The 17,941-nt window shown below is 38.6% G+C and overlaps 1 protein-coding gene across 12 annotated transcripts in view; it reads left to right on the forward strand.

Annotated features, from left to right (window-relative positions):
• The window catches only part of spag17 (sperm associated antigen 17), a 133,123-nt gene that overhangs the window by 52,827 nt on the left and 62,355 nt on the right, over window positions 1-17,941 (forward strand). For all 12 annotated transcript variants that reach the window (XR_010003341.1, XR_010003343.1, XR_010003342.1 and 9 more), the window contains 10 exons: window positions 929-1,210; window positions 2,605-2,716; window positions 4,158-4,298; window positions 6,688-6,798; window positions 9,146-9,366; window positions 11,623-11,740; window positions 12,695-13,125; window positions 15,230-15,362; window positions 16,227-16,441; window positions 16,608-16,752. Coding sequence is in view for 5 of the 12 variants with exons in the window: in XM_062971806.1 (XP_062827876.1) it covers window positions 929-1,210; window positions 2,605-2,716; window positions 4,158-4,298; window positions 6,688-6,798; window positions 9,146-9,366; window positions 11,623-11,740; window positions 12,695-13,125; window positions 15,230-15,362; window positions 16,227-16,441; window positions 16,608-16,752 (1,909 nt within the window). In the remaining 7 variants the exon portion in view is untranslated. The remainder of the gene's footprint in view (window positions 1-928; window positions 1,211-2,604; window positions 2,717-4,157; window positions 4,299-6,687; window positions 6,799-9,145; window positions 9,367-11,622; window positions 11,741-12,694; window positions 13,126-15,229; window positions 15,363-16,226; window positions 16,442-16,607; window positions 16,753-17,941) is intronic.

The following is a 17,941-nucleotide window of genomic DNA, read 5'->3' on the forward strand; positions in this document are numbered from 1 at the left end:
ATCGGAGGTGGGGTATACTAATAATAATACTTTGCAAGTAAGCTCATTTTTTTTTGTCTGCCATATATGCCTGACTTTTAGGATATTTACAAAATGTTCTTGGAATTATCAACATTTACCTGAACTGGGGCATTCATAATATAATATGTGATGAGATGAAGATGCTCATTATTCTATATGAAAAAGAACTATTGTGATACCTTGACATATTAATTTAATTTGTTCTCTGACTAAGCTTGCAACCCAAATTGCTGATATGTCAAAGCAAATTTTGTCATTGAAATGCTATTAATCTATTCTGGAGCCCGATCACAGAACAAGTTAAACCCATTTGCCAAGGCCCCGCAGGGCTCAGGGGCTTCAGCCAGCCCGCCCTCCCTCCCTGAACGGCTCCCTCTCAGCCTCTCCATCCGCCTTTCAGAGACTCCTTCTCAGCCTCCCCACCATCTGCACCAAGGCCTCTCCCTCTCTCCCTCCCTACGAGCATGGCCCACCAGTTTTCCAGTGTGACTGCAAAGGCCCCTCCCTCACTCCCTGGGATCATGGCCTGCCTTAGTATGCCAGCGTGCTCACTAAGGCCCCTCCCTCCCTGTGAGCATGACCCACCTTAGTATGCCAGTGCAGACACCAAGGCCCCTCCCTCCGAGCTTGGCCTCACCTTAGTCTCCTGGCACTGCTTCCATTTTGAAAGAGGAAAGGCTCCTAACTTGAATCTGACTCACATGCTGAATCAAAAAATTGAATGAGTGATGGGTCAATAAAAGTACTTTAGTGCGTATTCTTTCTTCCCTAAAGTTTCTAGATTCTAGAAGGTTGTTTTGGCCATGATACAAATTGCTTCCTCTGAAAGAAAATATATTGGAATATACAATCAAGATTGTTCTTAGCTACAATAAGGTTGGCGATAGTTCTCATTTTTGTATTACAGGCTTGGAAGGAAGAGCAGGAAAGGCTATTAGAGGAAGAGCGTTTGAAAGAATTAAAAAAAGCGGAGAAGAAAGAAAAACCCAGTGGCAAAAAAAAGGGCCAGGCTAAGGAGACAACTCCTGATGAAGGAAAGGTATCTAAAAAGAAACTTTCCAAGGATAAAACTAAGTCACCATCTAAATCACCGGAGTCTGCTAAATCACCAGAAACTGAAGATCACACAAAGTCATACAAACAAAGTAAATTGAATATTCCTCCTCAGTTTCCAGAGAAAGACTATGAGGTAAGACTATTTGAATCTTACTTTTAGGAAGATTTGGTTTTCCAATCAAATCAAACAAATTGTGCCACATGTATGTTCTGTCTTGCTTTCTCTGCAGTTCATGTATGGGTTCTACATTGTGCAGAACTTTAATATAGAACTTTTGAGAGAGAAGTTTCCAGTGACCAGGCCACCACAACCTGTAACGTCCTGACAGCTCAAGCTAGACCACCCCTCTCCAACATTTTTTTTCTTTTTTAGCAGCTTTTATTTGCTTACATGGTCCTTTAGTATTACAGTTTTTTCCACCTCTGGTTAATAGGCACATCATGGTACTTCAGGACCATGTTCAGGACATTTTGGCTATGAGCTGGCTTTCTTTCAGAGGAGTACCAATTGCACAAATTAAGGCTACTGAGCTCTGGTCCAGAAAGGGTTGGCTTTCCTCTTGTAGAATTACATTCTTCCTAATGAAGGACATTAGGAGGGGTTTGGGAATAGTTGACATTGTTGAATTTTGACAGTTTTGTCAACAATTTCCCAAGTGCAATTTTAGCCACACTATGCACACAGAACTGGTGCAAGTTAGCACAGGGTATTTATGGGCTTTACAATTAATTTTTTTTACATGCATTAAAGCCATTGGTTCAAAAGGCCCCATCCGTTAAATTTTATGTGGTCCTTACTTTCATTGGTCAACTAATCAAAACATTACTTCATCCCACATGCCTCTTATTTACTCGAGAATAACTCTGAGCATAAACACCATAAAACTATTGTTCTTAGCAGATCAGGGGATACACACAACAGAACTATGAACTGTAATGTTTTCAAACAAGTCTTGACTCAGATCACACACAGTCAACCTTAATCCATCAGGCATAAGCTCACTAGAACATAACAGAACTCAAAAAAGTGCATGAGCCTCCACTCATCTTACACAGACAGTCTTATCCCTACACAATAGCCCTTCACCAGCAAACTCTCCTAAAGAGTTTGGGAGAGCAAAGATATAAGTAAACATACTTTACTTATTTTTACTTTTTTGCTTATTTTTCCTTTGGAAAAAATGTTATCTTACACAGTAATATTCACTCTGTATTATTACTTTTTCTCTTCACTTTGAAGGAGATAAAATGAAAACTGATAGCAGATGAATTAATTTCAGATCTCTAAAATCATCTAATGCACCTCAAATATGTGTCTTCTTGCTAATTATAAAATTATGTTATTGTTGTGCACACTTTTTAAAAAAGAATTATGCACATATTCACGCACTTTAGGGGGTGGTAGAGGCAGGTTACAAAATAATGTAAACATGGAGGATAACTTGTTTGATTTGACCTGAGCTTGTCAGTTTGAGCTATTTGAATCTTCTCTGCAAATTTCTCTCCCTTTAAAACAACTCTTTTTAGTTCCTTGGATACAATATGTGTGAGAATCCCATTATAGTTGCTGGTTGTATTCGATATCTCTTTCCTACTGATGGAGGGCAGATCCAGGCAGAAACAATAACATTTGAAAAAGGTGATTTTTTAATTTTTGATATTTCCCAAATACATTTCTAATCTATGCTGATACATTTATAATATGTACTGATGTGATTGCTACTACATTGGATAACTTTGAAGAGAATTATGCTAATTAATGGAAGATGCATCTAACAAATCCTACTAGTAATGATGGCTATATACTGCCAAAACAGTATTTTCATTCCTAATTGCTTGGGAATATACTGTAGGTGGGAAGGTGATATTATGGTTCAATCATTTCCTCTTTGGGGTTAATCTTTATGGAACAAAATTCTGGTGTAGATTAGCAGGACTATTCAGTGACTTTTAGAATTGCTTGCAAAACAGTGCATTACAACATGGTAGCTAATAGTACAGTTCTGTGCATATCTATCTACTCAAAAGTAAGCCCAGCTGAAATAGGTGGGATTTTTATGGGGTGAATGTATATTTAAAAAACCCCAAGATGAGCTCTTTCAACCTCTGCTTCACACATCCCCCTCTCCACTACTGTGGTGACGTGTGTGCACACCTTCAATTCACCTGTTGACTTTCATTGATTCCATGATTTTCAGAGTGCCAGTTCCTTCCTCTGAAATTTAGGTTACAGTACTTGATATTTGTTGGTGGTTTACTATCGAAGTACTAAGTAGAGTTGCCTCTATTTAGCTTCCATGATCACACAGAATCTAATGCCCCTAAGGTATAGGCCACTACTTATACTATAATGTGTGGAAAATGATTTGAGCTTTGAAAACAAGAATAAGTGCTAATTTCACTAGTTTTGCTGAGGTCAGGTATCACCTGTTCATCATTTCATAAAAAAATTATCTATGGTCGTAGCACCAAATTTTCTTTAAGGCAGAAATCTACATTTATCTAGTTCTATGTTGTGCCTGATATTTTGTGCCCATTTAATCATACAATCCTTTATCAATTCTGTTTCCATTTCCATCTTCGGTAATGCGTCATATATTTTTCCAATAAAATGTTCTTCATTAGTACACAGTTCCTTTTCAGATTCTGATTGGTCTCTTCCCATATTTTTATTGTCTAGTGCAAATCTTCCTATCAGTTGCCTATATCTATACCACTGTAGGTGGAGTCCTACATCCTTCAGTAGTTCTTCAGTTTTAAATCTGTATTTATCATTTTCATGTATTATTAAAATCTGTACTTACTAGTTTGGATGAAAGACTAGCTAACCTTAAGAAATGATAGACTGTTAAAATGAGAAGGTCATGATTTACGTTTTGGATGGCATGCTTATACATGCAGATTTTAATCACCATTTTATAAGATGAGCCATACTAAGGATTTGGAACAAGTACAAAATTTAACTACCGTATGTCCAAAAACCCATTATCAATTTCAGTAGAAGAAACTTTTTACAAGTTAGATAAGAAGAAAGGAGAACACTAGATTGTATACTGATTTTTTTAATTTATTTTTTCCAGGGTCAACCTTAGTCAAAGTGAAGGTGATAAAGGACAATCACATCTTCATTGTTCATATCACAGACCCAAAGAAAATCCACAAAGAAAGTAAAAATAAAGAAGAAGGGTCTGGCTCTCCAGAAGAACAAGAGACAGAAACAGGTCAGTGACTAAAGTAATGTGTGGCAATTTTTATTTATTTTCTTATTATGCATTTTGAGTTCTATGCCATGAGAAGAGTAGGGTGATACATTGAATATATATTCTGCCAATTATAGTTGTTCACCAGAGTTCGTTCAGATGTAATGATGAAATATTGGATGTTGTAGAGCAGGCATGTGCAAACTTTGGCCCTCCGCGTGTTTTGGTCTTCAACTCCCACAATTCCTAACAGCCAGTACGCTGTTAGGCATTGTAGGAGTTGAAGTCCAAACATCTGGAGGGCCAAAATTTGCCTATGCCTGTTGTAGAGAGAGCCAGGGTACTGGAGTAGTATTATAGGACAAAATGAGCTCAGCCAGGATAGCTAGTTGAAACTGCATCAATAAATAAAACCCTTTGTCACCCTGATATGTGTATGGGTGCCCCACAGCCCTAACCACTCTAGCCAAAAAGCTCAGCCTGGGGATATCACCCTACATGCGAAATTGAATTGCCCAGAAGTGCCTGCATGTTCCTAAGTCATTTTTTTATCCTGACTTCAATACCAAAGCCATTCTCGTAGGTCAATCAGTTTGTTACTGGGCAGGCACAACACCCTCTGAACTGCGTCTAGCTCAGTGGTTCTCAACCTTTGGGTCTCCAGCTGTTTTGGTCTACAACTGCCAGAAATCCCAGCCAGTATACCAGCTGCTAGGATTTCTGGGAGTTGAAGGCCAAAACATCTGGGGAACCACAGGTTGATAACCACTGGTCTAGCTAAATCTTAGGGTATACATTGGATAAAGCTGGGCCGCTTCCATTCATGGAACACCCAGCTCCTCAGCTAGCTCTTTAATCCTCTTAAACATCTATTCACATTTGCTTCATGCAGCTGTACATGCTCTGAGGAAGTTGTGTCATGGATAAAAATGATGTATAGATTTGATAAATGTGGATTTAATATGTGTGGGTATGAATGGAACTGAATGAGTGAATGAATGAATGAATGAGAGCTAAATTTTGGAGACACCGTTCTGAAGTTTAAGGCCTTCAATGACTAAATCATTCACTATCTGCTTGATGAATTGTAATTTAAATCTGCTAATGAGAACTGAAATGGCTGACCTGCCTTAGTAAACTGTGATAAGAACTGTGATAGTGATAAGAGGAATGTTGATATCTGTTTACATCTGTCAACATTTACTGACCAGAAACCAATATCTGTTAAGAAGGAAGTCAACACAAGACTCTTTATGTTTACCAACACCAATTGAGAAGAGTCAACATCTGTCCAGGAACATGTTCCAAACATGTTTCAGGCTGGAAAAACATCTATCATTCATTTACAACTTTGGTACAACATCAGCAGAAATATTGCTATATAAGAGACCTTCTAATATTCCATAATTGTGACAGACAGCTGCGTTGTTCACCCACAATGCTCTATGAAAAGAGATGGTGTACCTGGGAATGGCAGATCTGCAATGGAATGCAGTCTGATCACTTGCCTCCTTTTTTCAAGGGAAGAGAAAGGAATGTGAATTTTCGAGTCATTATATGTTTGCATGGAGTCAGTTCTGCTGTAGGGAAAACACAGCTCTGATCCTTGGCATTGTTCTTAGGGAAAGAGGATGCATTTTGGCCTTTTAAACGTTTTGGAAGTATTGAAAAAGTAAATTTGCAAGGAAGCAGTCTGGCCTAAGAGGTGTTCTTCTCCAGGAGACAGTGGAAGAATGATGTTGTATGAATGAAGTTGAATAAATGTTTATATGTAATGTGAATGCTGAGTATAAATGTAATTCCTTTTTGTTTGTTAGTCAATGTAACCGTAGGTTGTTTGTGGATTCAGTGTAGTTACATAGAATTTGTATGTGTGTATGTTTAAATGTTGGCTGGTAGTCACAGTTCCCCATCACACATAGGGAAGCGTCACCTCACTGTTTGTCCCCGCGCGGTTGCTCCATTGTTCCAAATAAAACACGGGGAGACTCCCATCTAGGCGGTGCAGGGTCCCACCATGCTGCTGCTCCAGATGAGCTACAGAACCACCACCACCGAAAGGCTACATCGTGTGATGGACAGCATGCAGCTCCGTCATTCAATTGGGGTGGCAGCATCCTAGGAGGTTAAAAATTAGCCGTGTGATGAGGTTGTATATGCTTATGGAATACCGCCCTTAGCCACCTTACAAAAAATTCTATGCACACACATTTTGTATCTGTTATAGTGCTTCTTCTTGAATATCTTTCAGAAGGGTATGGATTCATATTTTGTCTAATTTCAGTAACACTGAAATATCCCACTGAAGGAGAAGTCAAGGAAATCATATTTATTTTTGAATGAAATAATAGTTAAAATAGCTATTTAAAACATTTAAGTAAAAACACATGTTCTTGTTTGTATTCTGTAGTAAAACAACCAGTAAATCAAGAAGTGAGCAGATTTGGAGCATTTTCTGCAACTTTAGAAAACGACATTCATCTATCCATTAGCTGCTATGGAGCTTCAGGAAAAGTAGCAGGTAAAGCAAGCAAAATGAAAATAATGATAAAGATCTTTGTCCCATTGGCTCTGTTCTGTTCAGTGTTATGCTGAATCTGATTCTGAAAATAGAATTTACCTCTTAGTGGATTTTTTTGCAGTAAAGATTATTTTTCTAACATGATTTAGATTTCAGATTTCAAAATGTATTCAGAACTTCTTGAGAAATGTTTTCCAATTTTCCACAGATACATAATTTAATACATTATAAAAAGCACTTTGCAGTTTAAATACTTTTTCCTATTGTTTTTATTTGGCTAGTAGGAGGGTACCACATGACATCATGCTAATCTGATGCCATGTGGTACTCTCCTACTTGCCAAATAAATACAATAGCTTTTAAAGCTTTTTTAATGAAGCAAAAGGATACATGAGTGGGAAGTTCTGCAAAATGTTGTCTTGTAAAAAAAAAAAAAGGAAATGTTCAATTAGGAGAAATTAATATCAGAGTCTTAGTGCTAGCAAGTACCATGATAGTTCCTTCATTTGTTTTTTAAGGAAGCAATCAGGGAAATTAGGAGAGAAAATGTTAAGTTTTTGCTTTGCAGCTGAAAAGGAGTGTCAGGACCCAGGCTGCAGAGCACCAATAACCATGCGCAGAGACCAGAATCTATCTAATATCTTTATTAAAGGAATATATAAAGTCAATAAAAACAAGTGAAGAATAAAGTTCAGAAATAGACCTTTCAGGAAAGGTCAAATATAGTCCAGGAAAATAATGTCCAAAAGGTGATATTAAGGTCCAAAGTTGTAATCCAATAACCGAAACACACACTTTGCCGAGCAAAGTGTGGGGAAATGACAAGGTCTTTTAGTCCATTGGAGCTTGACAACAAGGCTGGAAAACAAACTAGATTCTTGGCAAACAAGACTTGATACGAGGCAACAAGAAGCAAGAACAAGGTCCATGGCGAGGTCCGGGCAACAAGGCAGGCTTGGAACTTGGTCTTGGAAACAAGGAACTGGAGTTGCGTAGTCCACACACGATCTCACTCCTCAAGCTGACGAGTTGACTCCGCAAGGTTTCCTTCGCGGCAAAACACCTAAATAGGGTCTCGTTTCCCGCCAAAAGAACACTTTCCCTGGAGAACTAAAAGTGAAACCCAACTCTGTCCAGACGCATGACTCCTTAGAATTTCCCAAGGGAAGCAGACCTAATCAGCTAATTGTTTGGCTGCGATTCTGGCGCTCCGGCGATTCGCCTCCCTAGTTCCTCTATCTCTATTATAATTGTCCCTACGAGAAAACGGGGGAGAATTCTGCCCAAAGCTTGTTTGGCTGACTTCTTGAGGGCAAACATCCTCCAGGAGCAGGGGCTCCGATTCTGGCTGAACCGGTGGAAATCCCATGTTTTCCTCCTCATCTGCCACAATAGTACTAGGAACGGGACTACAAGGCCCATGAGACATCACAGGAGAGCCTGCAATGGATGTCACAGCCCCCAAATGCAGGGCTAAAGTAGATTTCTCATACTGCATTGTAGAAGCCATGTTTTAAAGTTCTTTGAAAGCACGTTCAGAAACCGAAAGCCCATGAAGGATGGAGGAAAAGTATTTTCACTGGCAACACAAGAATGGTGACATGGTGATTTAAGCGGGTTTTGTTAAAGTGTGCAATTGAAGAAATACGTACTAAATGGTTGAAAAAATAGTTCTTCCTCCCATTTCTGGAACCTTTCCTCCTTGATTTTCTTCTCACTGCTGAAGTATTTTCAAGCTAATGCCCTGTTTCCCTGAAAATAAGACATCCCCAAAAATAAGACCTAGTTGAAGTTTTGCTGAATTGCTAAATATAAGGCCTCCCCTGAAAGTAAGACCTAGCAAAGATTTTGTTTGGAAGCATGCCTGGCACCCGCCAAACAAAACACCATAGCATGCAGGATTGGTAAATGTACATAATAATAATAATAATAATAATAATAATAATAATAATAATAATAATAATAATACACCACACAGTCCTAGACACTTGGGAAGTGTTCGACTTGTGATTTTGTGATACGAAATCCAGCATGTCTATCTTGTTTGCTGTGTCATACAATAATAATAATAATAATAATAATAATAATAATAATAATAATAATAATAATACACTGCACAGTCCTAGACACTTGGGAAGTGTTTGACTTGTGATTTTGTGATACGAAATCCAGCATGTCTATCTTGTTTGCTGTGTCATACAATAAAAAAAAAAAAAAATAATAATAATAATAATAATAATAATAATAATTTTATACCCCGCTTCCATCTCCCCAGAGGGACTGGGGAGATGGAAACTACTTTTAAACTACTTTTATTTAATCTGTGTAAATTATTTTCCCCTTGCAGACAAAACAGATCCTGATTTAGCAGCAATTTTGTCTATTCCTTCTGTAAATGTGCCTACTTCCACTTTTGTTACCTCGGCTGTGTCTGCTGGTACCGTTACCTCAGGAAAAGCCAAGCCTGGTAAAGAAAAATCAGGCAAATCATTACAGTCTGCCAAACCAAGCTCTCGTCTCACAGTGACTGCATCACCAGAAGAATCTTTAAAACAAGAAGAGAAAAAGGTGTGGGAATATTCCTTTACATTGTTATTCCATGGCATACTAAATGTTGATCATTGATAACTGTAAGGCACATGGCTTAAATCTTGTCCTTTTTGGAGTATTCCATATTCAACACTTTCATTCTTTTCAGTGGAAGAGAGCATTCTACTATCACTTTCAATGCATAAATGTGTATTTTAACCATTAAGAGGAGCTTCCACCAAATTTCAGTTCTGCCTGCACTCGTTAGGAACTGTGAATGTGGGTTATTTGAAGTAAAGATTGTCGATTATGGTGTTTTCACAACATCCCACTTTTATCTCAGCAGAAAAAAAATCACAAACCCTGAGGAACAAACTAGCAGAACCACACCTAGGTTTTTCTTACCTAGAAAACCTTGTGAAATTCATGAGGTTGACATAAATTGACAGGCAACTTGAAGGCACATAACACACAAAGTATCTTTTTACATGTCTCCCTGACAATGCCCTTGCTTCAATCCAGAGTTTTCCTGGCTCCTAATCGATTAAGATTAACTGTGCATATCAATTTTTTTTACCATATCTTAAATCCTGCAGTGATGTTCTTGTGATTGTATTTTGGCACAATGGTTTGTTTAATGTTTTCTCTTTATTCTATTTTTTTTGTATTGGTAGTTCATGGTCTGTGCCACAATCTTCTCCTGGTCTTGTTTTTGCAGAGAGATTGACACTTCTTCATCTTCTTCCAATTATGTAGCCTATTTGATTTCTGTATTGGCCAGCAGGTCACTTTTTGGGTTACTTGGGAAAATGTGTTTTCACTGAATAAACTACTGACGTTACAAAATTCAATAAAAATTCCATTAAAATTCCTACTTCATTTTTTGATCATAGACCAAATTTTTCCTACAGTCTTTGATTTGGCTCTATTTCCTACTTATGCATTCCAGTTGTCTATGATGAATGAAACCCTGTTTGGATCAGTTTCTTTCTGGACTCCAGCATCGAATCTTCCAATTAATTCTTCTCTCTCTGTAGTTGAAACATAAACTTGGATTATGGCTATAGTGATACCTAAATCCTTTTTATATTATTTGGCCAGGTTTTGCATTATATATTTTTACTGCTTTTGTTATAACTTTCCTCATTATTACTGACACCCATTCTTTCTTAGATTTTCATTTCCTGAGCAAATCACTATGTAATTTTTTGACTCGAATGTCCCATTCTTGTCCGCTTTGCCCATTCACATGAAGTATTGCAATGTTTATGCTTTCCATTTCTTGGTTTACTATGTCTAGCTTCAACTGTTGGTTTTCGCCTTCCAAGTTCCTATAATATATGTTGTGTAGCTCCAGACTTTGACTTAACCTCCCATCACATCAACACTTGAATGTCCTTTCAGTTTGAGGCCAGTTGCACCGTTAGCCTGGTATATTTTGCTTTACCCCAGTAGCTTATTGATTCCTTTCCAACCAGGCAGTGTCATGTTCTGGCACTATCTCTTGCTTCATTTTTGGTTTGTCTTGTTTATCATAGGATTTTGATAAAAAATACATTAAAAAGGGCACTACCCTGCCTTCTTCTGCACAATATTAGCAAGTTACCTAATATTGTGAGATATCCTTCATCAATATTGCCCCACTGCTGCCCAGTAGCCATTTCATGCATTTAGTCTGGCTCCTCAGAATTGTTTCTGACATGGGAGATCCTAGCATAACCTTACAAGAGCATGAAATCCCACAGAAAGTGCCATGATGAGAACATAATACACTTTATTTATATTCTGCCCTTCTCCCCTCGGGGACTCAGCGTGGATTACAGCATCTACATACATAAGCAAACATTCAGTGCCTTTACAATCATATACAATGAGACACACAAACACTAACAAAGACAAAGGCTTCTCCTTTTATTTCCAGCTTCTGGAGGCAGTGCTCATCTCTGGCTCCGGGATGTGCTTTTCTCCATTTTCAAGCTGTGGAGCCTGTCTTGTCACCTCCTGGTCATGTGGCTGGCAAGATTGCTTGGAGCGCCTCTTTGCCTCCCCACCGAAGCAGTACCTATGTATCTAATCACTTTTGCATGTTTTCAAACTGCTAGGTTAGCAGGAACTGGAGCTTATAGATGAGAGCTCACCCCACATTTCAGATTCGAACTGCCAACCTTTAGATTAGCAGTTCAGTGGTTCACCCATTGTGCCATTGTTGAGACAATACTACAGATAGCTAAATATCTGTACAAATAATTTTAAGATTTTTAATTTCTATTGGTTTTTATCTTTTTTATTCTGCAGGTAGAAGCAGATGAGCCAGTCCCCGTGCAAGGTGTTTCAGATATCCATGTTTTCAATACTTTGAATGTGTCCTGTCCCAATGGATTGGCACTGACCTTTCTTGGTCAAAAATTCACAGGTTGGTCCTGTACATTATTTCATGGAGTTTTCATCATCAATCAATGTATTAACATATTATAAATGGGGTGGGTTGATAATATATATTTGGCATGGGTGTTAAACCAGAATGGTGGATTTTTGTGTGTGTAGTTTTAAGGGCCACTAATGTATCATTTTAATAGTGAATTATTACTATTTGGATATATAAACAGATGCTATCCTATTTATTGTCAGCTATCTGTACTCAAAGCTCGGAATTCGATGCACCTTTAGATCCTTTATTGTACCCATATGTAATCTCAGTGGTACATTTACGGTGGATACAGGGTTTCTGTTCGGTGTATATAAGCCCTTTGTCCTGTGTCCTTGCTGTCTGAGAACACCATAGTGTTACTATTTATATATTCAGGAATCCAGCAACCCAACAATGCTATAACTATTGACTACCTGACTTGCAGAAAACACTTGCAGAATGCTGCCCCAAAATTGTTTTCAGAACCAAAGAACCTTAGATCCCTCAAGTTTTGTCCTCACTTCGTGAACATGTTTAGAATATATGAGATTAATTTAGATCTTCCCAGTGGCATGCACATACTTGTATCTATCTTTTTGATACATTACCTGCTTTTGTTCACTTACTATAATAAATAATAATAATAAAACTTTATTTATACCCCGCCACCATCTCCCCAGCGGGGACTCGGGGCGGCTAACATGGGGTCATGCCCAAAGCAATACAATATAATAAAATATAAAACAGCATATCATAACATAATTAAAAGTAATACAATACATAATAATAAATATCACATCAAGAAATCAAGAAACAGTCAAACAAGAGCAGGCCGCATAAACACAAAGATAACTACCACTAGTTTTCTTGATAAACATTGATCTCAGTAAAATTATCTATATTATTGTTGTTGAAATAATTATATCTCATTAATTAAAATCATATTTTATTATGTGGAAGGTGAAGAAAAAGGAGACAAGGACAAGAATGATAAGCAAGAACACAAAATAAATGATGGTAAATTGGAAGACATCAAGAAGGATGGAGTCAAGAAACAAGAATCCAAATCAGAACAGGATAATGAGGCCACAGAAAACAAGGGCAAAGTGGATGTCAACAAGGAAGATGAAACCAAAGCCACTGTATGTGCAGAAGGTAGCGTCATAAAGAATGAGGCCAGTGAAGATAAAGCAGAAGGTGAAACTGAAGAAAACAATGTGCACAAGACCAAAGAATCTGTCTCTGAAATACTTATTAGACAAAGCTATCCACAAAGAGTGAAACATTCACAACTACTGAAAACAGTTAAGAAACCAGTAGAACAAGAAGTATCCAGAGTTATTACCAGACAAGGAACTGTTGTAAAGAGCATGTTAGATGGATCCACTCAGGTAAATATATAATAATTCTTCACTTTTCATTACTTTGAATTCAATTTTATTATAGTTTATTGGAGGGCTAGCTACCTGCAACACAAAATCCAGGTTTAGCAAAAACCTTGATTTTCCTTTATTATACTTGGTTAATGTCACTGCTTCCTAAGAATCTTAACTGGAATTAGGTAAAGGTAAAGGTTTCCCCTGACTCTGGGGGTTGGTACTTATCTCAATTTCTAAGCCAAAGAGCCAGCGTTGTCCGTAGACCACTCCAAGGTCATGTGGCCGGCATGACTGCATGGAGCGCCGTTACCTTCCCGCCGGAGCGGTACCTATTGATCTACTCACATTGGCATGTTTTTGAACTGCTAGGTTGGCAGAAGCTGGAGCTAACAGTGGCCGCTCATGCCGCTCCCGGGGTTTGAACCTGGGACCTTTTGGTCTGCAAGTACAGCAGCTCAATGCTTTAACACACTTCGCCACCAGGGCTCCTTAACTGGAATTATGTTAAGGGAAATATCACTATATAGAAAAAGAGTAGACTAAGAGAATAGGTGTTATCCAGAAGCCCACTACAAGTTTCATCTGTGGTGTTACAAAAGCACCAGTAAGTAAACCTACAGCAAATTAGTCATTAAAGTTTTTCCTGCCTACTTATATATGAGACTGCTGCTACTGGACTTAATTGTTCAACAAGGCATTTAGGCTACATCTACACTCCCACTTCATCCAGTGTAGAAACACATTAGCCTGGTGCTCACAGGTTAATGCTCTTTAACCCAGGGTAATCCAATTAATCCAGCTTGACTCTGTGTTTTAAGAAAGCATTGCTGTATCAGATCATCATCCTCAATCCAAGATCACATCCTCACAGCCATCCTGCACTTCACGGGCTTAGGCAGCCTGGGGAGGTGAGATGATAGTAACTTCCTGTCCCCCAGCACCCCCATTCCCATCCTTTACCACCCCTGCAGGGTCAGTACTCCATGAATCTGCATCATTCTGGCAGGAATGGAGCTTTCCTTACTGCTCCTAGGCTTAGTCGCTGCCAGAATAATGCAGAATTAGGAAGTACAGACACTTCAAGAAGGCATGCTTTTATGTAGTTTTTGTGGGAATTAGGGTGTAGAGACAGTGGGAGATCCAATTGATGCTCAGCCCTGCAAAACCAGCTTTGGCATGGCAGGGCTGTATGGTTGCTGTTCTACCCTGGAGTTGGCTGGGGTCAACTGTTTGTAAACTCCATGGGGCTCGGAACTGGCATTTTTTATGCCAGTTTCATTTGCATTTTGTAGCTGTACGGAAGGGCCATCAGTATTTTTCCCACAATTTGTTTGCTTCAGATTTTAATGTTTGCTTTTAAATATTCAATAATTAGGCTGACATTAGAGGTAACTGTAGAAGAACAGTTACATAATGTTGCAGGAAACCAAATGGATTTGTGCTTGTGCAGAAGCCCCATTTGGAAAATTTTGTAGCTCAGCAGCTTGGCAGGTACATCCCCCACCCTCCCTATTATACATGTCCCAACTGCCAAGCTTCTAATTTACTTTGTCTACCAAAAGAGAAATTTCTCTTTGGTCATTCACTTGCTCTTCAGCATTTTTCCTCCTTTAATCATTTAATCTCCTTCTTTCTATCATATTATTGTAATACATTTCATCTTCTTACTTTGTACCAACTCCCCTTTATTTTCGCTATTTTACTTTGTCACTTGCCCTCCCCCATCTGCCTATGGCCTCTATTGCACTCTTCAAAATTGGATCTATCAAATGGACCTTTTAAATGTCTTTTTTGCCTTGGCGAAGAGCTTATTCATGAGAAATATTCCATCAATTGAAGTTTGTGTGGGCATGTGCGACTTCTGCTTTTCACTAGCAACCCAATAATGACACAGTTGATCCCTCAGATAATGGAGATTTCTGGAGAGATTTGCTTTATTACCCATTCATTTCTTGTTGTTTTTAACAACCCACAGTATCCATAGAACTTTGCTCCAGTACCATATCTCTTTTTCTTATTTTATCACATTTCCTTTAAACATTTTAGCTATATTTGCTGCCAAATATTTGTTATTGATTAAATTTTTTAACATGATGTATTTTTTGCTCTTCCTAAGATACTGTTTGCTGATGGCACTGTGATTAGGAGTCCAGATTCTGGGCCAGTAATGCCACCTCCCCCTCCACCTAGTACACCACATACAGAAGTTATGCCAGAAGTTATCACCACCACCACCACCAAGAAAACTAGTAGGTACACTTCTAGTCCAAGGACTGGTTATAGAAGTTGTGAGAAAGCAATCAAGTAGTACCAATTAGCAAGGCAAAAAACATATAAAGTCTTCAATTTAATTCTCATTTTGTGCAGGGTGAAGAACAACTGGTGGTGGGTGGGAAAAAGTTGGCAAATGAGATTTTTTTTTCATGTCAGGAGCGATTTGGGCGACTGCAAGTTGCTTCTGGTGTGAGAGAATTGGCCGTCTGCAAGGACGTTGCCCAGGGGGCACCCGGATGTTTTGATGTTTTTACCATCCTTGTGGTAGGCTTCTCTCATGTCCTGCATGGAGCTGAAGCTGATAGAGGTAGCTCATCCATGCTCTCCCTGGGTTGGATTCGAACCTGGCAACCTTCAGGTCAGCAACTCAATCTTCAAGTCACAAGGCTTTAATCCACTGTGCCACTGGGGGCTCCCGGCAAATAAGATGATGATTACAGTACTAAAAAGGTAAAGGTTTCCCCTTTACCTGACCGACTCTGGGGGTTGGTGCTCATCTCCATTTCTAAGCCGAAGAGCCGGCATTGTCCATAGACATCTCCAAGGTCATGTGGCCGGCTTGACTGCATGGAGCGCCGTTACCTTCCCGCCGGAGCGGTACCTATTAATCTACTCACATTTGCATGTGTTCGAACTGCTAGGTTGGCAGGAGCTGGGGCTACCAGTGGGCACTCATTCCGCTCCCGGGATTTGAACCTGGGACCTTTTGGTCCGCAAGTTCAGCAGCTCAGTGCTTTAACACACTGTGCCACCAGAGGCCCCTGATTACAATACTACTAGTATTTAAAATACTGTTGTTGCACATAAGAATAACTAATTTTCTTTGTCTGATTCTCTAGAGAAAAATACCAAGAATGCACTTGTTCCAAAAGTTGAAACACCTGAAACAGTTGTTCAAGATCATCTGTCAGATACAGAACAATCCCCTGATGCCTTGGCAGGAACATGGATTACTACTACCCCATTAGGCACTCAAATAGGCACTAAAGGATCTGAGAGACTTGATCTGAAGCCCCTTTTGGCTTACCAGGCCACTGATCCAGTTAATGGAATGGTAATATTATATTATCAACCATTGTGACATAGTGATTTCACAGTTAATCATATGACACTAGTACATTTTTCTGACAGATTAGATTTTAGCTTTGCTTGTGTGTGTATGTGCCATGTTCAAAATTAATTATAAATGAAATTGTATTATTGTTGTTATACTGTTCCAGGTAATGACTATGAGAGAAGACAGGGTAGTTGTGGTGGAGAAAAGAGATGGTTCCAAAATAGTAGATCATGCTGATGGCACCAGAATAACCACCTTCTTCCAAGAGTGTATTGAAACTGTGGTATCTAATGATAATGAAGAAACAGGTACAAGTTTAATTTCTACATAACATTTTTTCAAAGTGTTTCATTGAGAATCATTGTGGTTTGAGACTTGGATGAAGATTCTGAGAGCCAAAGGCTTCAATGTGTACTCAGCCGTAGATACATGTTAACTTGAAGGCACATAACAAAATTAACTTTATCTTGCTGAGGGGATATGTTTTTTGTAATTTTTGTTATAAATTTGGGGCAGATTAAAGAGATCAAGAATTACAATTACAGCTGCTTTTTTGTTGCCTGAAGTTTCTTGTGGTGATTAAATAACCCATCTTTATTCAGATTATAACTGGAAAATGTCGGTGATTTTGGTAACTTTAGGGGAAATATTCTCTTTCCCAAGACCCCAGAGTTTTAAATCTGCCTATAATTACCAGTTCTTCCCCTTCACTTTGGTAGCTCTAAAAGATGCTGTAGCCATTACCACTCTTTAGATAGCAGCAGCAAGGGATGGGAGATTACTTTCATTTCCATTTCCTCCCCCTTTACCTTATAGACCCCTCTGTTCTCTGGAATGAACATGAATACATTCCAAGCATGAGAGGTCTTAAGAAGGAAGGTGAAAAAAAAGAAATAACAAGGAAGGCGCTTTATGACATTGTCACCTTAAGAGTCTTAAATAGTGTCCACACAGTTTCAGTAATCTGATATTTCTAGGCTTTATCACAGAAAAATATATATATAACTTTGATAAAATTGTCCCAACAAATATCTTGTATTTTATCGTTGTGTACATTTTTGTCTCATACAATGTAATGCAACATGATGTTAAGTGAAAGGCCAAGCTTTTCGTATACTTCTTCAAAGGTGTTTAAAGTGGCTTCAGCACAGACTACATTGTTATCAGCATCCTAGAATTCTATAACACAGGTTGTTGTTACTTTTATTTTTGGCTTTGTCTTCTGAGGTTAAAAAGCTTGTCATCTGTCCAACATGTGATTTCCACATCACTGTGAAGCCTTTGAAAAATACTGCAAATCTCTTAGGAAGACAGGCAGATAAATGTCAGAATTCTGGAAGAAATAAAGACCACCAGCATTGAAATAATAATTCTCTGACATTAACTTTACTGGACTAGCCACGTCATTTTAATGTCAATCCAGGACCCAGAAACAAGACACATGGTGATACAGTTTGGGATAACAAAGGCCACAAATTGTTTATTGTTACAACTAAA

Source organism: Anolis carolinensis, chromosome 2 (genome assembly GCF_035594765.1).
Source record: "Anolis carolinensis isolate JA03-04 chromosome 2, rAnoCar3.1.pri, whole genome shotgun sequence".
In the NCBI taxonomy this organism is placed as follows: Eukaryota; Metazoa; Chordata; class Lepidosauria; order Squamata; family Dactyloidae; genus Anolis; species Anolis carolinensis.